The 24,354-nt window shown below is 38.0% G+C and overlaps 2 protein-coding genes across 14 annotated transcripts in view; one reads left to right on the top strand and one right to left on the bottom strand.

The window, feature by feature from the left end:
* LOC111246462 (transposable element Hobo transposase) overlaps window positions 1-1,134 on the bottom strand; it is a 39,015-nt gene extending 37,881 nt beyond the window's left edge. For 3 of the 5 annotated variants that reach the window (XM_022796092.2, XM_086982182.1, XM_086982181.1), the window contains exon 1: window positions 1,002-1,134. Coding sequence is in view for 2 of the 5 variants with exons in the window: in XM_086982185.1 (XP_086838311.1) it covers window positions 1,002-1,113 (112 nt within the window). In the remaining 3 variants the exon portion in view is untranslated. The remainder of the gene's footprint in view (window positions 1-1,001) is intronic. The other 2 variants (XM_086982185.1, XM_086982183.1) reach the window with 2 other exon arrangements.
* On the top strand, window positions 1,126-23,675 carry LOC111247312 (uncharacterized). 9 transcript variants are annotated; one of them, XM_086982189.1, is made up of 9 exons: window positions 1,126-1,187; window positions 1,314-1,417; window positions 5,308-5,685; window positions 9,554-9,781; window positions 11,959-12,204; window positions 12,608-12,890; window positions 16,952-17,130; window positions 20,902-21,126; window positions 22,299-22,527. In XM_086982189.1, exons 3-9 carry the CDS (start codon window positions 5,354-5,356, stop codon window positions 22,315-22,317), a joined length of 1,512 nt encoding a protein of 503 aa, XP_086838315.1. In that variant the 5' UTR covers window positions 1,126-1,187; window positions 1,314-1,417; window positions 5,308-5,353; the 3' UTR covers window positions 22,318-22,527. The 9 variants fall into 9 exon arrangements, with proteins under 9 accessions (XP_086838315.1, XP_022653806.1, XP_022653809.1 ...); XM_022798071.2 differs by lacking the exon at window positions 22,299-22,527 and adding an exon at window positions 22,556-23,675 and having other exon boundaries at window positions 1,128-1,187; window positions 5,317-5,685; XM_022798074.2 differs by lacking the exon at window positions 22,299-22,527 and adding an exon at window positions 22,556-23,675 and having other exon boundaries at window positions 1,128-1,187; window positions 11,959-12,192.
* Window positions 23,676-24,354: the final 679 nt, after the last annotated feature.

The following is a 24,354-nucleotide window of genomic DNA, read 5'->3' as shown; positions in this document are numbered from 1 at the left end:
TTGTAAGAGCTTTGAAAGGACTGTAGGCAACTTAAATAGTGCGATGTGTTCAGTCACGCAGCGTGGTGGCTATCTATACTGTTTTTTTATATATGACCTGCTTGAAATCTGTGTGTCCTTCAGGTTCAAGTAGAGCAACTTCTTCAAATTCATAATGATCAGGTTTGAGTTTTACATAGTTGTTCCACAAATTTTTCTATGAGGGCTACTTTCCAACTGGCAGTATTTATTATTACAAATTTCTGGATTACGTTAGTACAATATATTGGGTGTTCAAAAAATTCCGTAACGTCTTATAAAATTTCAACTTTTTTACAGGTTCACTTAGTTAGTATTTTTTATCTTTTAAAGCACACACCAAAAAAACTGTATCAGTGGAACTATGGAGAGCGATCTTAGACGCAGGGTTTAAGTAAAAAGAGCTAAACCCTGCGGATTATAAGCAATATCTGTCATGTTTTGATCGTTATGATTTTTTCAAAATATACTATTACTGGGTAACTGTCTATGTAAACATATAAAGCCCACGAGAAATTATTACAGAAGACGTCAACTTAGTGCATCACCATTTTCAAGCATTCACAATAATACAGTACAAGAAACCACATATTATGCAAACTTGCTAAGTGAAAGCGTTACACGCTCAGCCGCAGCTAATTTATTGTTGAATGTTCTTCTAACTTGTAATAATAATACAGCATAGGATGATAGCGACTAGCTTTACGATTAATAAATTTACATTGAATCTAAACGTTTTTATGAAAGCCAATCGTGGCACACATGCTGAGCCTCGTTCAGTGATACCAAATGACCACAATTATAGCAATAATGTTTGTTAATAGTGACAACTAACTTTGGGTACTCCACGTACTCATACCCTACAGCAGTTACCATTTCTCTCTGAAAATCACAAAACCTCTGCTAATAATATAAGATTTTCTGTATATCAGCGCTCTCCATGTTTTCGATATGGGTGCGGATAGCGATTTGTATTTACTTACCATGTGAACCAATCGAGCGGATATAGTTGTTGCGGATTTTCGCAGGCGGATACTTCACTATTGTCAATCCATAACAATCAACACGCCCTATCCGCCGCTTGGCGATAGCCATGTTTGTTTTTGTTTCATCGAAAGTGCCACCTGGCGGCCAAAGTGTTACTAATGGCTAGAAAATTCTCTATAATAGTAAGTCATATATTTCTTGCATTTTATAATCTTAGATTTGGCGGACGCGTAACAGTGAGATTTAGAAACGAGGAAGTTGATATTATGAATTAAAAGAGAACAATTGTCTACTTCTTTTCATTTTAGATAATTTATTTCAATTCTGCCGCGCAACAGTAGTTGAGCCAAAAGTACTCGATTTCTTCGATTCGTGTCCCCGCGTACAAGAGCAACTTTTAGTAAAAATCAGGGTGAGTAACTAGGATTATCTGCCAGAAACACATGCATAATTATTTTTCAATGTTCTCCTCACCGTTTAAACGCTAAATAATTGCTATAGTAGTTTATTAGGTTTTACTAATCTGTTTGTGGCGAGTTATGATGAAGGGGGTTCGACGAGCCGGATAGCCATTTTGGCCGTAGCTGACCAGAAGAGGGCGGTTAGTAGCTTTGAGTCAGGCCGTTTTAGCGACTCAACACGCCCGGACGGCGACTTACCGCCAGAGCATATTTTCGTGTCTCCTTTTGGCGTTCTAAATAAAAGCACACCTCCAACCCAATATTTTTTTAATACGAATATGTTTATCCTACTTTCATGCGTAGCAGATGTATTACTATTAGATATGATTATATATTTATAATTTTTTATACTTTGTATTTATTATTCCTTTTACACATATTGCGCAATGCATATATATATATATATATATATATATATATATACCAGGGTAAAACTTATGAATATAATATATTCTACTACCAAAAAGAAAAGCCAATGCCAATTCTCCTCAAGTTAAACGGCGTTCAGTGCTAAAATTTTATTAAACTCAAATCGTCACTAATTAATCAAACTTCACACCACAGAGACATAAGATTTAGCATTACGCTCTGAGAAAAGTACGTTTACATCTTGTAAAAGTAAATGTTGCAGAGGTTTAGTGAATGTCACATTGTGAAGAAAATGGGTGTACACGAGGATTCACGTGATATCAATATCAAGATGCCATCCAGAGACATTTCTTTAAGGTCTGAGCCTAGAAAATTAAAAATGATTCAAGTCATATTTTTGCTCATATAAATATTATATATATTTTTGCGTGCTTCCAAACGCATGACACTACAAAGTAGGTAATGCAATACTGCGATAACACGATTCGAAAGTTCTCAGGAAATTTTATATACTTTAGCTCATAAAAAGTAGTAACAGACGTCGTTGAACGATAAAGCAGACAGAAAATACATTACAATTTCGTATAGTGTAGCTTAATAGTTCTGCTAAGATTTTGTAGTAACGTAGTGTGTAGTGATAGATGCAAAGCTAAACTAAGATTGCACTAGATATCTACACGGCTATGGACTGATATGAGAAAACGGAAGATGTATTTAAAAAAGCTGCGACATACTCTATTTTAAAAGCAATGAAATGTAATGATTTGAGACCCTAGGGGAAAACCCGGAAAAACGAGTGCAAAGCTGAAGTTTAAGTCTGGAAATTGAGGAAACTGTGGCACATTTATTTTGAACAGGACAACTAAGCATTAAACAATAGAGGCATGTATAAATTTTACAAAGCCAAAGCAAGGATATGCTCTCGACGCGGGCGGCTCGCTCACCTGGTGCAATGTTGTGTAATGATTCCAGTGCGTTGCAGCATTCTTCTCGCTTTCCTCATTTTAAATAAGCCGTTTTCCAATTTTCACAGCAGTGTATTTTGTTAATTATTAGCGGTGTCGGTACAAACTGCCATTTTCCTCCCTTGCAAAAAGTAAAATTTTTACCCAAAATCTTATAAGTAGATCTTATAAGTTAATGTAAGTTTTCAGGAAATTTCCACGGTTACCCGACAGATCGCAAAAAAAAGTCAAGTTAGTTTTAGTAGTTTAGTGTATAAATAAGTTCCTGGAATTTAATGACCAGCAGAATATATATATTAATACAAACACTTTTCATTACGTACAATCTAGGAGTACAACAAGATTTAGGAATATGGAGTTGTCTTGTAACACACAGCGGTTGGGTATTAAAATATTTAGCATTATGTTCTACAGTGAAATTCAAGGAATTTCATACTTGAGTATATTATTTATTTGCAATAATTAAAAATGTTTTATTAAAATGGGCGTTTTAATCATCAATAAAGCTCGGCAAATTATTTGCAATCCACCAAACAGTGCTACCTTGCGATTTTCTCGACTGGTAGCTGGCACTAGGTGCAATATTGTTGCGCTTGGCAGATCGATGAAATTTTGAAAAGTGGCGTTACTACAACGTTAAATTCAAACTATTTTATTTAGACAGAATTCTATTTTCAAACTATGGGTTTGAAATTTAAAAAAAAGTTTAATCCCAAGCTATTGCCGAGAACGTATGAAAGGCATTAGAGTCTAAAATGTATTTTTAACATTCAGCAGACAGAACGATACCCTCAAATGGAACCTAGTTTTTTAATGCGCCGATTTACATTAAAACAAGTGTCATTGAAATATTCTATAAATTATAGATTTAGGTGTGTTTCTATCACGAGTGGTAGCGAAGTCTCAGACTAGTGTCTCCACAATATTTTCTAGGCTTGTCGCGAATCCGGTAGCAATCCGGTCCCAGTATCACATTTTTCCACGTGATGTCTGTTTATTTAAACCTTCTGGGCATAATAACCCTAATCTACCCAACTTACGCGCAAGAAATGCTTACGCGTTGTTTTCTATAGTTAAAAACAGTTTGTATTCCGATAGAGAAACATTTGTCTCACAGACAGTTGGTGTGCACGACTAAATTTGGGCCAGCTTCTTTTCTCATTAAGTAAAAATTTATCCAGTGTCCATTCTTACTCTACTGCTAAACATTCTTGAGACCTTTGATATCAAAAATTTAAGGAAGCGGTAACTGCCCAGCGAAGTGGCGTAACACTTAGCAACGCTGCAGCTATCGTAAAGTAAGTAGTTTTAAAATTTACGTTTCTGATATCCTTAAGACAAATAATGATAAATATATACAAACTGTTATCCAGGAAATTAAATACAGTTTCTATTGTCTTTCGGTACGTTACGTATAATTTTAATATGTAGTTTTGTGTTTCAGCTCGCTTTAAATGCTGTGAACTTTTATCTTTCTTCTTTATTATTTAAACAAGAACGGATCCCTTGTCAAGCAAAGGAGCTAACACATTCATACATTTTATTCATCATTTCTGTTTGTTATTTTGGATCTCTTGTCTTCCATGCAATCTCGCAAAGGTCTGAGGAAGTGTAACTCTATGGAGAAAAGTGTAGGCTATAAGCCGGGCTCGAAAAGGTCATCGTCCATGGTCTGTCAGAATTTGCGAAGTCGTTAAAGCTGCAAAGTCAAATATTGTTAAGCAACAAAATTAATTTTCGCAGTCCTTTGACTCCTTAAAATTCATATATTATCAATTGGTTAGTTCATTTGTCGTGTTGAGTTAAAGTGCCGCCTGCATTCGTGATTTCACTTTTTTTAAAAAAAACTTCAAACAAGCGTTTCCGTTAGACTCGAACAAATATCCTAAGTGTTAATGTGGAGGGTTGTTTGGAATTTGACTTAATTTCAACGGTATAAAATGTAATGATTATTTTTTTATATTAAAGATCGGCTTAAAATAGAGATTATTTATTTTCCTGCCGTGAGGGCAATTTTGTGTATACCTTCGACGCTGTAATAATGGTGATTTTGGTAAATTCATGTAAGGCCCACCTTCCTGCCTTTAAAGCCTTTTCGAGTGTATGCAGACGATTCAGGATGGTGGGGACACTTGCTCATATATGTACAAAAAGTTCTAGGGTTAACTGGGCTAAATTTTAAGGCAATTGTCCCTTCAATTTATCGTCATCCGCTTCACGCAAACATCCTAAGCGTACTTTGTGTTTCCAATCCAAATCTCCAATTCTAATTGATGAAAATCAATTTCCGCAAACTTTATAAAGTAATACTTACCTCCTCTTTAATCTTGTAGGTAATCCTTATTTATTATAATTTTTTTGTACCACTGTAGCAGAAATTATAGGATTATAACAGGAGTTGCACTGCAGTGCATGCTTTTAGGTGCGGTTCACCATCGCACATAGGCTAAAATAATACAAAACATCGAGTAATCATGAATTATAAGCATTTAACTTCAATTTTTAAGATTTTTCAGGAACAAAATATTTATTTTTCAACTATACCCATGAGATATGTCACAGTCTATAGAAAGTGCAGAGGTTGTTACGGTGGCGGCAGCCAGCGGTGGACACATAAATCAAGTGACTCACGTGGCTCAGGGCGGACACGTTACCTCGCATGGTGCTCCCGCGGGTCTTCAGGTAGTTCAGGTACTGGAGGACTGTGCGCTCGTGGGAGAAGACGGAACACAGCACGTGCTGTTGCAAGCCCCGCATGATGACGGTAGTACCGATTATGACTTAGATTCACAGGACGGTGTTGAAGACAATCGAATAGCTAGAAAACCCCATTCTAAGAAGCCCCTTCTTACGCTTAGCGTGCGTGAGAAGACTGCCATCTGCAGGTAGGCAGCGACCATACTCCTGGATTAGTAGTTAATATAATTGCAGACGAAAATTAAGCAAGATCCTCTTTTAATTAAAAAAGAAAAAAAAAAACAGAAGTTTTGTAGACTATAGCATTCGAAATTAATTCAAGTATTGCAGTTCCTCGATCCCACTTTTCCCATTTTCTTCTTGTGTTTTATCTTCCGTTTGATAATGTCTCGCAAATAAATCATGAAATTTTTGGAGTTTTGAATATTTTTGAAGAATCAATTGCGATTGGTTATTTGTTGTACTTTGTTGCAGAGATTGGCCAGTTTTACCATTCTCAGCAACCAAGCAAATCGATAAAAAGTCAACCGCTGGACGTTTACCGTGACCATCGATAACTTATGGATGACCTAACATTTCTTCATTAAAGGAAACATTATTTCATTAACACTTCATTAAAAAAAGGCCGTTTTAGCGACCATGTTATGGATGAATAACTGAATCATTGTACTTAATAGCAGATCGACAAGTAAATGTTTGTTTTAGATTTTCGGGTTGACTGCGGATTTCGTATTTCTATAATGTTGGCCATAAATTACGTGAACTACGTAGAACCCAGAGAATTACGCACAATCCCATTATATAAAGCCCTTCAGGCTTATATATACATACACATGTCGACAATCTCAAATCCGATCATATTAGGACTTATCTGAATTGCAGGATAAGCCATTTCAAACAACTGCATCCGTGAACTGCTTTCTCTGCCTCTTTCTCTCATATTTGCATCATACATTAAATCGGAGTTAAATGCGGAAAATACCTGCTACGTACAAAATTCACTATTATCATATATATACGACGATTGTATACTTCGATTACTATTAAGTTAATGTGACCATCATTGCAATTAGTTTTCCAAAAAGGTCAATAAAGCTTATCTTATAAACATCGGGTTTATAGGCTATGCCTGTATTTTAATGCTCTCCTTCCATTTTTCTCTCCGCCGCTTTTTTTTTACTTTATATACCATTCCCTCTCGCCTATAAAATCTGTATGTATTGAATGCTATTTCACGTCGAGTTTACATTCTGAAGGTGAAAGCACCAGATGAAAAAAAAGTGCGGTTTTCATATCTACTACATTTTGTTCTTTGCCGAGATCAGAAACCGCTGAAATAACGTGGGATATTCGTGCGGTTTACAGTGAGGAATTTATAACTGAGAAAACTGCCTGAAAGGTTTTGCTAAGTTTGAAGGCAGAATCTTAGGCCTCGAGAGTGTACACAGCTTCATTTGGCTATTCAAGCTCGAAAAGGGCTTCGAATGGCAAACAGTTCGTTAAAGCTGCGAGGACCAGCAAATTATCGGGTATCTTTAATGTATGAAATTCTATCATAAATTCGGGACAGGGCGTTTCAAACATTGGCTGATGTGCACAAAGAAATATAGTTTTTCTTTGGCCCTTGCCATGTCGCTCAGCACTAAGCAGTACACAGCGACGCTGGCAAATTTTTACTTAGAATTGTTGCTTGTTAAGAGGAGTGTTGTATTTACGTTGATATATAGTAGGGGAAATAATAGCGCTTTTGGTAGATATACCTCAGTCTCAACTTGGGTCATATTTTCATGTAGAAAATGCCGTGGCTTACAAGGTGGGACCGGGAGGGTTTTATGCACTGTGAAATGTTTGAGCAGAACAAGACCGTCAACAAGATTTTATATATAGCTCAATTACGTTGAGTGAACAAGGTCATGCATTAGAAAGAACCGGATGTACAAGGCCAAATTGTCTTCCTTCCTAACAGTGCCAGGCCGCAAATGGCAAAGATTGTCGAATCCACTTTCCAAGATCTTGAGTGAAAGCTTTTGCATCCACCACATTCTACAGACCCTACACCTGCGTATAACTGACCAGCTTTTCACAGTCAAACTAAATTAGTAACCGTACATTTGATAGTGAAGAACGTCTTAAAACTTGGCTTTTCAACGCCAGATTTGAAAATTTTTGACGAGGGCGTATAAATGACTTGGCTGAGAGACTAGGGAAGGTTGCAGAGAGTGACGGCGAAACATGAGGAACCAATTGTCTCTAGAATGAAAGTGCAGCACTATTTTTTTTAACTGAAGAAACAACTCTTACTCATGTCATAGCCTTACTTTCTACGATAACTGAAATAAACTAATTGACGAATCTGCTTGGGAACAACTTTCCATATAGGTTACCGACTTGACTCTGATCATTTTTTTTCCTGCCTAGTAAAGCATCATTAGCTCATTACAATTTTGGCGTGAGCTCTGCCACAAATTAAAGTATAGTACCATAAAGTTGGCTTAAATAGAGCCTTGTAAGCTGTGAGCAGACAATGAGGACGAAATCCGACTCTTTTAAAGCGCCTTAATGATGAGACTACAACACAAGGGACTGACTTATTCTGTGCATTTTAGCATTCATTTATAATCATAATATAATAGGTCTTAATAGTGTAAAACAAGGTTTGTTCTATAAGAAATTATCAAAAATGGCGAAAAAATTGCTGACACGTTAGCAAGGAAAAACATAAGTGTCTTACAAATAAATACAAGAAGAAGCAACACACCGGGTAAGTGCGCGGAATTTAAAGAAGTGCCTGAAGTTTGTTATTCATATAAAAATCGCGTCTCGACATTCCATTATGAAAATTCGAAAGCCTTTTTTCGAACGAAATTGCAGCTTTCAGCCGTCTCTTTCAATTTTCCACATTTACGTGCCTAATGGAAATGTTTTCCAGCGCACTTGTGGTACATCCATCTTTCGTTCCATAAGCTTTAGCAAGCCTTAGGCCGTTATTGTTACTTACAATTTCTTTACCTAAGCCATTATTTCATTAAGCTATTAATAAACTCTGACTTTTTCTGATTTTGAATAATGGGATTCCCAGTTCTTATCCCATAAATTTTATGCTTACCTTATGTGTCCTTAAGTATAGTAGTTACCACTTTATCATCACGTGACAAAAACGTTACGTCTGTAAGAATCAATAATATGATATTCATTTATCGTTTGATTATATTAATTATTACCTGTGATTTTGTGTAATTATAGCCCGTTTACGGATTATTATGGATTATGCAGAGACTGAACTCTTCGTATACCAGAGATGTATCTAATGTTATTAGTCGATAGTTTTGTTATATTCTACGAAAACACACCGTAGGCTTCCCTTTTAACTCACAACTTGTTTGCAGTTCATGTTGTACGCTCTTTTTACTCAATATGTGTCCTCTGCTATTTTAGGTGGGAACACGACGTTTTAGGTTAATTACTTTTGAATATGCCCTTGTTACACATTAGTACAATGACCACCTGTGCCGGATTACCCTTATGGTTACCCTTATTAAATATCGAAAAGTTTCATCGTTTTCCTTTTTAATCTGTAACACACTAGGTAAAGTATTACGGCAACGAAAAACATAGGTTTTATGTTTATATGCTGATGTATGCATCATAGCTAATGTCAGGATATCATTCGATTCTATATTGAGCGCCTATGAAATTCAACTTGTCGCTTAGTAAGCAAACGCTTTTCTCCCGCTTCAGAATATGTATTTTGGCTGTGCTGTCTCCGGTGACTAAAACCTTTTTCTTGGCTCAAAACGTTTGGTAAAAAAAGAAAAGTTAAAACATCAAGGCCATGCGTTTGGGAAGCTGGGAAAAGGTGTACATCCCACTTCCAAATTTTATCCTAGTTAAAAACGTTTTGAAAGTTGTACTTTCCTCATTTTTTTGAGGTACCCGCTACCTGACATTAGTCCGTCTGTGACAAGGACTGCCGTTTTCCAGCTTTTCAAAACGAACTAGCTTAAGATTACGAGAGCTTTGTTCGTTTGAACAATATTATTACTTATAATATTGCAGGTACAAAGCACAGCATCCGGACTGCAACCAGCGACAGATTGCTGAGCACTTCACAAAATTGTGGAACAAGGAAATTTGTCGTCGTCGCGTAAGCGATATTCTAATTCAGAAGGAAAAATGGTTTGAGGTGGAGAGACGAGTGAAAGGTGATGCAGACAAAACATTTCGGGATGGCAAGTTTTCCAATCTTGAGAAGCTCGTCTATGAGTGGATCGTCGACGTCGTTAGGTAATTATATTGCCTTATTTTCTATTTGTTTTCACTATGAAATGATATAGGGAGTGTATCTTTCTTAGATCGGTTATTTTGTCAGGAGCTCGCTTCCGTACCTAATATTTTAAGGCATTTAGATAATGAGCTCCAACTTTTCAAATTTTTTTTCACTGGCATAGTTATTTTATTATTATTATTACTATTGTGTAAAATCTTTTGCCATTTGGACGACAGCTTGTCTATACCGCTATTGTCGAAGTCTGGGGTATTAAAATCTATGAAGTGTCGAAAATCGATTTTGATGTGATGAGATTTAGACAATTTTTTTATAAAGTAGCTTTTGAACTTCTGTTTCGGCTGAAGTCGACGAGCTAGAGCATAACACCTGCGGTAAACCACCGAACAAACATCACAGATTATTGCAGCTGTATATTTATCTTGCGTGATTGTCCCACTGATTTAGTTACATCCATCTATAGTGTGACCGACAACAAGATTTATTTTTCGTCATAACTTCCGATTCGATACAACAATGGATACGTTTTTGAGCTTACAGTTTTTCTTATTTATAATTTTATATACCAACAGCTTTTGGTCCTTCTAGTAATAGGTTGAGTTGAAAGTTGCAGTTGGAGCCGACAGATGGCGACGTACTTAGTTGGAACTTCCCAAGATTAGTTTTTTAACTATCGAGCGTGTGTCTGATTATTTTCATTAAGCTGTTATCATTAAAAATTATGATTTGGTGCGTTCAATCACCGATCTCGAAAGGAGGCAAATTTGACCTTGTTTTCTTGACTATTTTCGTGCTGAAAAAAGTGCTACCGAGTCAAAAAGAATCGTTTGCAAAGCCGAAGACCGTTATGCAGTAAGCAAGCGGTACGACCGGTCAGTTATGGTTTTATCGCTTCAGAACCGGCGAACAGATTTGAATAACAAACTACGTTCCCGACCGCCATGAAAGGAAAACAAAGACAAAACGCAGGTAACCTCTAAGCAGAACGCAGCGTAGCCGACCAGAGGGCTCTCTGCAAGCTAGGAGTAACACAGGTGGCTATTGCACATGATTTGCATGCACTAGAGAAGATCGAAAAAGCCGGAAAGTAGACCGCCATGAAGTCAGTGCAAATTATGGAAAAAATCCATCTGATAATATGCTTTTCGGTGCTGGCACGAGAGGATAAAAATTATTTGTATAAAAAATCATTACCGGCGATGAAAAACTGATATTTTACGACACCCCCAAATGCAAACCAGAAGGTTTAGATCCCTCCAGTTGGACGCCAAACTAAATATTGTCGAAGGTGGCTCCTATGCACATAGTTGAACGAGAAGGGAGTGTTACACTATGAGGTACTAAAATTTTAGGAAAAACTATAAAAGATTGTTACGGATCTCGACTTATTCGTCTGAACCACGAAATTGACAGAAAAATGCTTTTGACTGGTAAAGGGCAACGCAAGGTGATGGTGCTGCATGACAACGCCAGAACGGACACTGCTTTGATGACCCAGGGAACGCTAATAGATTTTCAGTGGAAAACTTTGCCCCAGGCGGCGTACAATCTGGAGATCATTTTACCTTATTATCACGTGTTCTGGTCAATGCTACCTAGCCACGAAAGCAAATAATTCGACGAACAGATCGCTTCCAAGTTGGCTGCCATAAAGATGGGCGAGGTTCGTAGTAGCCGCAGGACACTATTTTGACTAAGATTTGTTCACTTCTTTGACGGTTACAGTGAACAGACCCGTTACTCAACCTAATTATACATCTTCCGCCGAAGACAAGATTAAGGTCCAAATCCACTCGACCTTTTTTTTTGCTACTACTATTCGTTAAAAAAGGGTGGCAAAACGACGTGTCGTTAAAAATACATTGAATAAATGAGGTCAAAAGTACTGAATTATGAGATTAACGTGTCTCGCATGCTATATTGTCCCAATCTAGAGCAGAATACACATAACCGAATAAATATCACGCGAAAAACGAAAATGTGATATTAAACTGTTTTGGACGTCTCTTTGAGCCAAATGTAACTTATAAAAAATTTATCTCGTTTTCTCTATTATTTGTGATGTTTATATGTGCGTGCACTCTTATACCACTTGTTCTGCTAACAATGAACTTCTAGTATAGTTTGGTAACACATATGGTTGTAATTTTCCTTGCTTTATGTTTGTCTCGCTCAGATCAGGGGGCCGCGTATGGGACGATGATGTGCGGCGTTCGGCAAAGCGGCTTGCTGAAATGCACGACGTCAAATCGTTCGTTGCGTCACAGGGTTGGTTAACGGGGTTTCGAAAAAGATACGGGCTCAAACAGAATGATGAGCAGGGCGATATTATGATCGAGATCGATGTTGACAGTCACCAGAGCTCTCAAAATCAACATCATCAACAACAACATCACGCCTCCCCAATCGAGTACGGGCACAGGTATAGCAAAGAAAAAGTAATCATCTGTTCTGTTTTTAAATCAGCAGTGCTCTGTATTAACATACTAGGGAACATTTGAACTTTATTTTTGCCATTATTTTTTAGCTTTGTATAATATTATTCTTCTTTTTCTGATCTTTGCCCTTATTGATAAATTCAAATTTAGGGAATTGCTAAGTGACTACAGGAATTTTCCAATATAAATTCCGCATATCTGCGCGTACCGTTTGTTATAAGCTCATTTTGAGCGTTGTGTAGCTCTGGCACACGCTAGAATTTAAGGATTTAAGCTGACCGTTGCCTGTCTTCTTTTACATATACCATTCTCGTGCTACAAATATTCAGTGTAAGAATCCTACGAAGGTTGATATGTAATGTAGGCTATACTGCAAAATTTTTACAGAGATGAGAATCAAATCCAGTTGCTTCAAGGAAACGAGGGTCAGTCGTACACAGTCAATATCACCGTTGACAGTAGCGGTAACGCTTCACAAACGCATTCTCCTCAAGTGGGAGTTTCACATCATCCACACATTGTTGGGGCAGTCAGTGTTGGAAACTCCGGAGCGCAATTAAATCCTGTCAACCCGCATGTAGGTCGTGGTGGCGTTCAAGGCCCTCAAAATCATCATGACGGCCAGCTGAGTGATATTGAAACCGGTGATAGTGCTGATGAAGACCACGAGGTAAGCAACAATAGTTGTTGATGATACAACAAAACTAATTGGGCACCTACAGCTAGATGTAAATGTTTGTAGATGATAAACTCCATATTCAAAGATATTCTATAAATTATTCATTTTTTTCCAGCAGCAGCAGTGAATGCTGTTTTGAAACGTTAAAGCTTTATTTTGTTTTTCGTGACAATCCAATACGCAATGCTTTGAGTTCGATTCAATGGTCTGCGCGGCAAACATTCCGCGATGAGCTTTTTATCCAATTTGGATGATCCAGTGGCATCAATCATCTGAGTCTGAAAAATTTACCTGAGCGGAAGTGGACTGGGGAATGAAATTTGAGCGCTTAGTTTTAAGGATGGGCTCCTATATATAATTTTTCTTGTTAATTTTGTAGATAAACCGTGAAGTATTACTTTAGGCTGGTCTTGCTAAATTCTTGGGCTTCTATCCAATAGATCTAAAGAACGACATAGTAACAATATCTCAGAGTAAACAGTTACCAACATTAAAACTTCCGCAAACAGTACTCACATGTTCATGGCTACCATGGCAAAGAACTTAGAAATGTGAGTCAACTATCCAGGCTACGCCAACTTATCATATTGAAAACACCTTCGACCTAGGTTAATTAGATCATGCTTTATTTCCGCGAAAGATTTACTTATGGCCTATGCACACGCGTTTTATGTTCCTTCTTTGATAACAACAATAGCTAAATTCTAACTAGCAAGCATGCGCTACAATTGTGTACCCCAGAATCCGTGAGTATAGCCGCATATGACGCATTTCAACGTACATAACAATGTCGCACGTCATATTAATCTTGTCTTTAGCAGACTAATTAAAAAGGGCAAATTGGATCAGTTTATTCACGCATCAATGCAAATGAGGCAATTCTCTCTGTTTTCATTACCTTGCGGTTTCGAAATTGTTTTAGTTGCGTCAAAAGGGGTCACGTTGTCCTTACGCGATCTTTTTTCCTTGGAATAAAGGTTGCATATGCTGCGACATGAAAAGTAGGAATACAAAGTGATGAAATTCGTGAACCATAGACCCTGAACGCCTGAAGGTTGCTTTACTGATATATTTGCGTAATGTGTTCAGCAATATTGAAGTCCATGTCAAGGGACGATTGTTGTTGGCGAAAGCAATTTGAGGACAACTTGATGGTGAAAGAAATCGTCGAGGTTTGTAAAATCTAAGAAGGATTAAATCACCACACCTTGACGACCAACTAAGTCCTGACGAATAGGCGTTTCCGGTTCAATAGATGCTAGTGTTCTAGGAATATATTAAGAGCAGCGTCGCAATTTCTATGGACATCAACCTTGAGTAATAAAGAAGCGTTGCCGAAATATCGCAGCGAGCGATTTTTAGCAGTAGTTTTTAACGCTAGCTTCCTCGTGCGTCATTTACAGCTTGCAATTCGAGAAGATATCACTGGAAGACACTAATTTGATGCAATGCGATTTAGCCTGCTTAAATTTCTGTATAGTATCAAAGGTAACCTCAAGAAAGAAAGTAATTTGTTTATAGTGTTTTTGTAGGCTACCAGGGTACATTTACTTCATGTTTGGACTCCTGTACTGAATGCACTGCCATGCTGCACCAAGATCCAATTAGCTTGAAGCTATAGCTTAAATTGCAATCATTAGATGACGGAGTAATGATGTGTTAACCTATTATATAGATAAATGAGTTCGGTTAGCAAGTCCTCTGCTACCTGCCTTTTTGATAACAACTTTTTCCATAACTGAAATTCGTCGGTACCTCCTATTACAGGCCACTGTGCCATCCTTCAAGCATTGCTTCAGGGACCTGTTTAGCATAAACAATTTGGAAAAACCGATCAAGAGCAGAGATCATCGCTATTTTCGCCGTTTTTCTCTTTATTAAAGTATTTACTGGGGAATGAAAGTTTGTTTATACCCAAATTCGAATTTCTTTTCTGTAAGGCGACAGAATTAATGTTTTGTGCACATTATTAGACGGGAAGGACTTATTACTTTCCAGGCGGACTCTATTTCGGCGATTGTACTAGGTTCTGTCGAGACACCTACTAACTAGCGCATCGCAGCATTATTAAACGTAATTCACTGCTTGTCTTGATTTTCAGTTAGTAGTACCGCAAGTTCGTAGAGCAGGTTGTAGGTGCCCTGCGAATCAATTGATCGCGGTCACCTGTCCAGTTCCCTTTCTACCGAGGGGCACATTTTGCCTAGAAAAGAATTTCCCTATGAACATTATGTCCTCGACCTCGATAAAGCAGTATTTAACCATGTTTATCAAAGTCGAATGAGACGTTTCTTCTCTTCTAGGACCTCGACTGTAGTCGCCGCGCTTGTCTGTTATTTAGTTTCAAGTAGGGTCAACGACCTCTTTTAGTTCGTGCCTGTGTAGAAATTGGAGACCTTTCACTTGCAAGGCGTCCTTGCGCCCCCATTTTTCAAGTGCTTTCGTCCTCACTATAGTTCTTTCATACTCCAGGCCATAGCGGCAGCCTAGTTGAATGTAGCAAAATCGTCCTTTGTCGTAATGCATGCATGTCAGGGCCAAAACCTTTCGAATCTATAGAGTGACGACTTAAAACCTCTGTGTTTAAATTTTATGCTAGGGTTGCGGCCAAAACGCAGCATGCTTCTATACTGACCGTTCTATAAGACTCTATGACACATAACGTTAGGGTTCCTTGCCTTTTTCGAAAGAGTCTCTAATTCGCACATGTAACCATCGAATTGCTTCACCAAACCGCTGGATTAAGGAGAGTTATAGATTCTGCAGTCGGTATTATGAAGCGACCTTGTTTAGCCCGTTTCGGGGTATGGATACCTCGGATACCCCTGCAGGTCTTTACGATGGCCGTCCTCACATGCTGTGTCCCAGAAGTTTTCAAATGTATTCAGCGTAATTTACTATTTTACTCTTGCTGCCAGCGGAAAGCAGAATAATGAGCGTACTTGCGACTTTTCGATAAGTAAGATAGCTTTGCTTTTTCTCATGCCAGTGGAAATCCAACTGCTGACATTCATTTATAAATGGCGCGGTTGGCTTTATTGATCTTGAGCTGAATTTCCACGACTGTGTTTAGCCCCCCCCCCCCCCCCCTGTTGTAACTTCTAAGCCGTTTACTTACGGCAGCGCTTTGGGTCCGCGTGGAGAATGCCGCAGGTGTAGTACGTATTTGTAGACAATGTTCCAAGCTATAGCTAGCCTCATCTAAATCAATATTCTTCGGCTTGTAGCTAGTCTCTCCTAAAATTCACAAGGGATGCGATGAGCTGTAAAGTGACTTAATTTTAGCGACCATATTAGGATAAAAAATAACAGTCATTTTTTCGTATGTTGTAACCAGATTTCAAACATGTCGACACATAGACACTTTGGTAGATTTCGTGCTTCCTGAAAAAAACACTTTTCTATGAACCTTTTTCTGAAACCAAGTGAAATGACTGAACTTGTTTAACTGCTTAATAAATTGACAATAAGCGAATATTGCGAGACGTGATTTTCCTGTATGACATTTACTTCCGCCTGCTTTTAGCAACTTGATGATGAAATTTTTATTGCGCTTGGCTTATTGCTGTTCCATGGGATGATATATGTTCAAGTTCATATAACACTGCCTTAGGGGCACGTGATTTAATTGGCGGAAATTCAATGAAAGAGGCATCTATAATGGGTCAGCGTTATGGGTACCTGTTTCATTTATCGAAGAATTCATCTGCTGCCGAAACGGTAGTTAAAGCCTATCCATTTTGATCCAAGATGGTTTCGTACTGTAAGGCCAGGCAGACTTTTTGCTGCTGACCTCAACTGACTGATTGCTTCGAGATTGCTTGTCAAAAATAGTTTCCCTTAAATCTGATCTATTATACCAAAAAAAAAGGATTTTACAGTTAGAAAAATGTCGTGAAAATAACGGTCAAAAAGCCAAAACCTGATCATATCGTACCCAATTTAGATAACCATATTTTTACCTGTCCTGTTAATTCCACAGTCTATTAGTGAATCCATTAGATTTCGAATCATAGCCAAAAACTCTGCGCTCATGTTTATTTTTGTTTTAGGCGAACATTGGATTAGCGCAACCATCACAAACTCAGCTACCGGTCAATGTTAGTTCTGTGGGAACCGAAGCCAGTAATATAGCCTTGGACGACATTGTAAAAACGATCATTTACGGTGGGCCATCGACAACAGCCCAAGTCATTTCTGGTGCTGCTCAGCAAAACACCGCCACGGAACAGTAAGCCAATAAAATAACCAAATATTAGACTTAACTTCTTCTCGTTTAGACAACGTATGAAGACGTTGTTATTATAATTGAATTGCAACTAACCAAATATCAGCGTAATATTTGACTAAATTAACATGAAGGTTGCTTGGGGATATCTAAGGCTATAAGGATCCCTTTAAGGGATCATATTTGTTGTGTTACAAAGAAAACATCACTTCATTATACAGTTATACATTTCATTACTTTTATCTTCTCCTTTGCCTTCTCTTATGGAACTTCAAGTGATTCCACCTCGCATCTTGGCACAGCTTCCACAGAAATCGGTTGTTTAGTAGCAACCATTTATACTATTTCTTGCTCTTAAGCGACTAAGTCTATGCTTACATATATATATATATATATATATATATATATATATATATATATATATATTTATTTAATAAGTTCGCTGAAGGGTATTAATGGTCTGTCTGGCTATATAGCTTTAAGGTCACATAAATCAGGTGATCCGGGTTGATGTGGACGGCATTTGAAGGTTGATATTTGACAGTAGTAAACGTGTTAAAACGATTAATATGCCTTTTTTGAGATTACGCTAAGATAAAATAACGTTGAGGGCTTCTAAGATAAAATCTGCGAAAAAACTGGTTTATTTTACAACTTTATTCTGCTAAAAGTACATGCTGGTCCAATCTATCAAAAATTTTGCTGTTTATGATAAAGATACTTTATTGAAAGAAACAATAAAAAATGCTTTTGTCGTGTTCGTCCTAAAAATTTCTATGCGAAAAATGCTTCTAGTGATGGTTGATCCATTACAAACAGGAACGATGAAACATTAAGTGAGTAGCTATAATATCACCAATAAACTAATTATTTACCACCGAACAGTTTTAAACCATTTGAAGGAAGTTGACTACAAAAAAGGCCCGATATTTTTTGTCTCACGAATTGACAGAAAAATCATGGTGGAAGTAAAGTAAACCTCCACGGTTTGTGGTAAAGCCGAACGCCAAAGAAGGTAATTCTACGTTTTTGGTATGATCGAAAAACAGTCGTGCATTATAAGTTGCTGCTTTTCCGGCAAAACGATTGACTCGGAGGTTTATTGTCGACAACTGACAAGATTACAGCAAGCCATGAACAAAATATTCAACGAGGGGCGTCGTTATCCATTATGAAGATGCCAGGCCGCACACATCTTTAGCCATCCAGTGAAAATGAGAGAAAACTGATAGACGAAAATTGAATGAGACATTTTACTGTGTCTGCTATATAACTCGGGTCTCGGACCATTAAACCATTATCTGCCTCTGTCTCGGTAGAACTACTTCAAGTATGTTGACTTAGTCTCAATGGGGGGATGCAGAGATTACTTGCCACGATTATTAGCCCCGAAACCAGAGATGTCCTACAGTGTTAAGATTATAATGTTACTAGAAAAAAGGCAGAAGGTATTCGATAAATATGATGATTCGATAAAAAATGACACATATTTAGTTCATCAATATTGTTTTAAAAGACAACAATTACTTGTTTTAATCATGGCTTAAAAATCGCCAATATTTTTCGGCCACTTAGTAAATAATAGGAGTTATGATACAATTTATATCTACGGCACGCGCTTCAGCACAATTCTATGACATCCCGTCTTGCAACGTCCTTATAGAAAGGATGTCATTCAAAGAATACAACCCGGTAAGCGAAGAGCAATTTTACCAAGGTCATCCTAAAGGTCTCATTTGTAGATATGTTGAGCGAAAACCGTGCCCAAGCAGCGGATCCTGGAGGGAGTTGTGTCTATCCGCCATTAGGGAGCCTAGACTTTCCGAATTATATGCTCGACCTGCTTATCGAATGGCAGGTGTCCAACAGCTGCGTAAGCCCGATGTGGTTTCTCTTGAGATAGTCTGCAACCCGCCCCAAGAAATAAAAATCCCGCTTTCCCTGTAAAAAAAAGTCGTCATGTTTGGAATTCTAAGGAAACTCATGAAATGTAAACGCATTTTAAAAAAAATAAACCGGCATTAAAAAAAATAAATGCATAGCGCCACGCCGCGCTGGATTTCGGTTCCGCCTCTGGTAGAAGTTACACAGGGCCAACACATTCCGAATCCGCGTTCTAAGCTCCGCCATTATACAGAAACGTCCTTAAGCGTATAGTAACATCTTCTGGATACCAACGTGCGCTTCCTTACTTCTTCAAGTGACAAAAAGTGGCAGTTTCTTCCATTTCGTACGATGGAAAATGAAGCCGAATTTCTCCTTTCTCAACCCGGTAAATCAGGTTGTCCTTGCATACGTTAAAGGATGAGTCCCTCCCTTCAATTTGGCGATTACCATGCTCAGGTTGTTTCTCTGCATTGTCCGAACCTTATTAAACTCGAGAGCGAGACCTTGTACCAGCACCCCTTCCTGTGGACGGCCTTAAGTAGATCGTATTTAAGACGGCGTAAGTAGGGTTAGAGCTCACAGAATTAGTACAAAGGTTCGTCTCTGTTCTCATATACTTCAGTGAAGTGCTGTCAATCACAACCTTGAAGTGTCTCATATAGAAATACGGTCGAAACTTTTCGATGGTCGACATTAGCCTTTTTGCCTGGACTAGTACTTTTTCTAGCCCAGGTCCAATACCATTCATTTGCAAGCTCGTTTTCAGATTCTGCCAAAAGTGGCACAGGATGGACTCCTGTGGGTTCTTGTGTGGACTGCAACAATCTCCATCGTGCTTCGCGTGTTAAACAAAGTTCTTCGTGCTAACGACAGGCTTGCGGTTCGCGTAAAGTACCGTATAAAGTCCTGATAACAGGAGACTAGGCGTAAAAACCTCTTGAATGGTTAGTTAAGACCAAGAGAAGTAGTTTCCCCTACTCATACCTTTATAAGATCCCAGCGAATACCGGCGGGTGCAACTTTGTTACCTTATCAACTGATCTTTTGGGTTGCAAATATGCAACAGTTTTTTACGCAGGCCAGCAAAGTCAATGGCCATCAAAACTTTCTGCGGGTGCGTTATACGGATGTCGAAGTTAGGTGACTGGGTTATGAAGTTGTCAAAATAGTTCAGGGTCGCGCCTATGTGTATCGTTTTATGGTGACGTTGAGTCAGCGGAATCCGATGTAGGTGTCTTTTTTTTGTTTACTAGGATAAAGGCAGCGAAGTACGGGCTGTATGAGGGTTTAATGATGCCGTTATAATCTGCTTCGCAACCCACCACTACTGGGCGATTTGACCAATCAAGATCGCCCAGTCATGGTGTTGCACAAGCTCGGCATGGATGCGCCTGTCTGTCTGGTTGCTTGAATAAATTTTTGTATTGATTCATGAGGCGGCCGTGCTTTTCTACTGTAAATAATCTACTAAGTCTTCTAAAACCCCACTTATTCTTTCCATAGTTGATGCATTTGTGACACTTTGTATGCTAAAACTATAAGTAATTAAAGAGCCGTAGTAAGCTAGCTTTTAAAATAATGTTGAATAAGAAGAATGCGTCCTTGTGTCATATAGCGATCCTTTTTTAAAGGTGGACTGTTTACAATTTAACTGTCATAATGACTTGAGTGAAGCGGACACTCTAATTAACGTTCAAGATGAATAGTGCTGTTGTTCAGGTTCGTTACCTTAATGTCATAAGTATGGATATCACATATAATTAAAGTAATTAGTAAGGTCGTGCTCTGTTTTTAAAATGCACACATGTATGATCATACGAATTGGTCAGATCCGTATATTTAATGCCTTTAGATGTGCTTTTCGCCTTCTCTCTTTGCTCATGACAGGTATTTTCAAGACACGAACACAACTGGTACAAGCGGAGCGCCAGGCACGGCGATCACATCTTCGCCAAAGAGTCGCTTAGTCGCGCGGGCAACTATGACAGCTGTACTTGTCAGAAAAGTTTTAGTGGCTACAAAACGAAAGCTTGACGCCGAAACAGAGATGATCCGTGAACAGAAACAGAGACATTTTTACGAAGCGAAAATGTTCGATGAAAGGCGAAAAAGGTTGGAAATGAGAGGACGTGTTGTTATTGTTTTAAAAGTTTATTTATTATGGGAAAATTCATAGTACCACTTGAGTATTAATATTATAAAGACCAATTTTTTTTTTTATCCACGCCTGGTCAAAAGTACCAAACAGTAATAGAAAAAAAGAAAAATTTTCATGTATATATAAATGCTTTTTGATGGTCACAGCATCTATGCATTCAACTGAACGCATTTCGACTGAAATCTTATAGATGTTGCACATTATCTCAGTAAGTGCATCTGTAGCTCCTTGTAAATGCTTGCTTAATCTTTGACAAGGAAGCCAAATTCTATAGAATATTTCTCCATTTTAAACATAAACGGCTTTACTTAGCTGGAAACGTACGTATCCTGTTGAGTTTAAATTTATCAATGCTGAGCAGAATAATCGGCAGTTTCTTAAAAAACTAATGGCCAATAACTAGACATAATGTATTTTGAATTATTAAAATCAGTTTTTTGTGAATATCGTTACTAGCGTAGAGTATCTCTTTCTTATATGAGAGTGACTGGCGGAGGCTGTTTAATCCCAGCCCGCCATCTCTATATAGCCTAAATGGCGCCCACATGCAGGAAATATGGTTGAAGTATAAACTTTAGCAAAAGTGTTGTTTATCTGAAACCAGGAACTTGTGAGACTTTCTGTACTAAAGTTAAAAGTGGCTATTAGAAGGAAGCCACGAGCTGCTGGGCGTGCTGTAAAATATATTAGGTTGACAAATGGCCACAGAGGCTTATTCTGGTGAGACAAAAGTGGATCGGCGAAAACGGATACCCTTGTTACACGGTAGCTTCAGGAGAAATAAGCTATATTTTCAAATGGAGGTGCAACAGCCATGCATAGGCATAATATACAAGACCGTATAACCCAAGGATAAGGGATCTAGAAAAACAAAAAAAAATGTATATATATATTGTTTCTTCTTCCTTGATTCATTGGTAGTCCGCCTGTTATTTAGCCAGAATTTCCAAGTTAGTAGAACCGTTTTTGGATTACGTCGATCATAAGTGTCAAGATGCAAACGATGTTAGGCGTAGACGGGCTCATTGCTTATATTATACAATTAATTATAAAATTACTGAGTATTCGAAACTTACCCACTAATTTTTTGGCGACACACTGATGTAAAATTGGCGTGCCGAAGTAGCAGGACACCAGTCTACTGATACGCCATCTCCGAGAATTATTTCATCTGTACGTATAAACATATGTATACCTTTTTTTAAGGGTTGGTTATACGATTTATACAGGTTCTTGTGTTTATTTGACGAACATTACTGCTTGGCCTGTAGCGCTTATATGAATTTGCGCTTATTTTCAGTTAATTAAATATAGTCAGTTGTTGAACTTCCATAGACGACATATCTTCAAATGAAATAATTTTTAGATACTCGATTTTTCCAGATTAGCCGAAGAACGCGAGCTTATAGCTGCCCAAAGGCGGAAGCTTGACGCGGAAACCAGGTTTTTACAGGAACAGCAACGTAATGAAGTAATCCGGCGCGAGCTATTATTGGCTGATGTAAGCGCAATCAAGGGCAATGGCTTCGGCTCCGCGTCGGGCACCATTGGAAGTATGAGTTTACGTCAGGGTAGAGTTCATTCTCAGCAACCTATCCCTATACAAATAAGTGGAACAACATCAGCCACAACAACATCTGGGACTAATATACATCATTTAACAGGCGAACATAAAGCGAACACGAGTTATGTTACCGTCGTAACTGGGTCTACCGAGTGATAGTCATTGGTTGAGATCAAATTTAAACGCTGGTAGTACGCACGTAAGCGACTACATGGCTAGGACTAGCCGATTGCACATTTAGTATTACCTTTGATGTTAAAGGAGAGGAAATAATGGTGGACAAACAAAAGCCGTTTCGTTCTTCTACTGCCTCCCTTCGCTCCATTCATGTGTGATGTGTATGCATATAACCAGCATTAGGCTGTATCTGACCAGGCTTCTGATGGTCTACAAATACCTAACACTACGGACATTGCAAAAGCCAAGTTTGGCCGAGACAGAGACCTCTTCACGGTTGAAGTGTAAATACAGCATGAATTTATATATATTTGTTGCTTAACGACAGAAGACAAAAAAAATCACTCATACAAAGATATAGTCTCATAAATTTAATACTCAAACTCCATTATTTTCTTTCTCACTATCAAAACTATAGGAGACTAAAATACACGATAACTGACTTTGTTTGAGGAATTGCTATAGAAACGTTTGTAAATAGAAATTTACGTAGTTTCATTACACTTGGATCGTGGTTATCGTACAACACTGTGTTTGATCTAACTCTCCTTTATACTATACCTTGTAATGATCGAGCTAAAGAGCCAGTTGGTCAAATATGTTAGAAGGAACAAAACTGTAATTCCCCTGGGGATAATATTCATTTCAAGCAAAGAGGTTTACAACCGTTTCAGGCATCGCGAGTATAAGGGCCCAAAAGGATGATGGATATTTCTTTGTATTAATTAATAAATTAGTTGGAACACTTCGTATCAAACCACAGATATGGTCACTTATTACATGGCTATATAGAAGCGTCAAGGCTTGTTTTAAAAAGATATCTAAGGTCTAAAACTGCCTTAACGCTTGTCAGAAAGGTGCAATCAATGACAGGTCCTTATGGCATGATAAAATATACTGATTTCAAATATCCTCGGGATGCAGATAGCATCTTATATTAGGATACTTACACTAGCAAGAGTTCACATATAGGGGAAAATAGGGGTACTCGGAACAGGGCTGTATGAGCCATTCTGATTTTTTTCTAGCAATTGAAGGTTTATATTTTAATATTACCAAGCCTTTGAAATACACGCGCATTAAAAAATCTACTCCTGTTCGCGACACAAGATTTTTTTCGTTTAATAAGATTACAAAAGGTAAAATTACGTGCGACGGATGAATGTTCGCATTTCATCGAACTCTTGTTGAACGAAAAAGAAGTGAAATAAGGACTTCCTTTTTGTATCACCATTTCGTCTGTCCCAAAGCCACGCCTTCAAAGGCGATGCTGAAAAGAATTAATTTGTAGAAGTCATTATATTATATTGAGCTATATTACAATATAACAAGCTTACACAATAACCTTGGGCACTTCATATGTATACACTTCATTTCGAGAACATATAGGACCGGATGCCTTCGATGCTAATTTTATGGAGAAATTAAAAGAACTAAACGG

The sequence above is a fragment of the Varroa destructor genome, unplaced genomic scaffold (assembly GCF_002443255.2).
Source record: "Varroa destructor unplaced genomic scaffold, Vdes_3.0 BEIS01000003.1, whole genome shotgun sequence".
NCBI lineage: Eukaryota > Metazoa > Arthropoda > Arachnida > Mesostigmata > Varroidae > Varroa > Varroa destructor.
The sequence above is the reverse complement of the archived record's forward strand: the minus strand, read 5'-3'. Positions and strand labels throughout refer to the sequence as shown.

Excerpts from the sequence above, each read along its gene's own strand:
- LOC111247312 (XM_022798071.2), top strand. The coding sequence starts at position 5,354 with ATGTCACAGTCTATAGAAAGTGCAGAGGTTGTTACGGTGGCGGCAGCC. Across the intron at positions 5,686-9,553 it reads GAGAAGACTGCCATCTGCAG|GTACAAAGCACAGCATCCGG; the intron begins GTAGGCAGCGAC and ends ATAATATTGCAG. Across the intron at positions 9,782-11,958 it reads TGGATCGTCGACGTCGTTAG|ATCAGGGGGCCGCGTATGGG; the intron begins GTAATTATATTG and ends TGTCTCGCTCAG.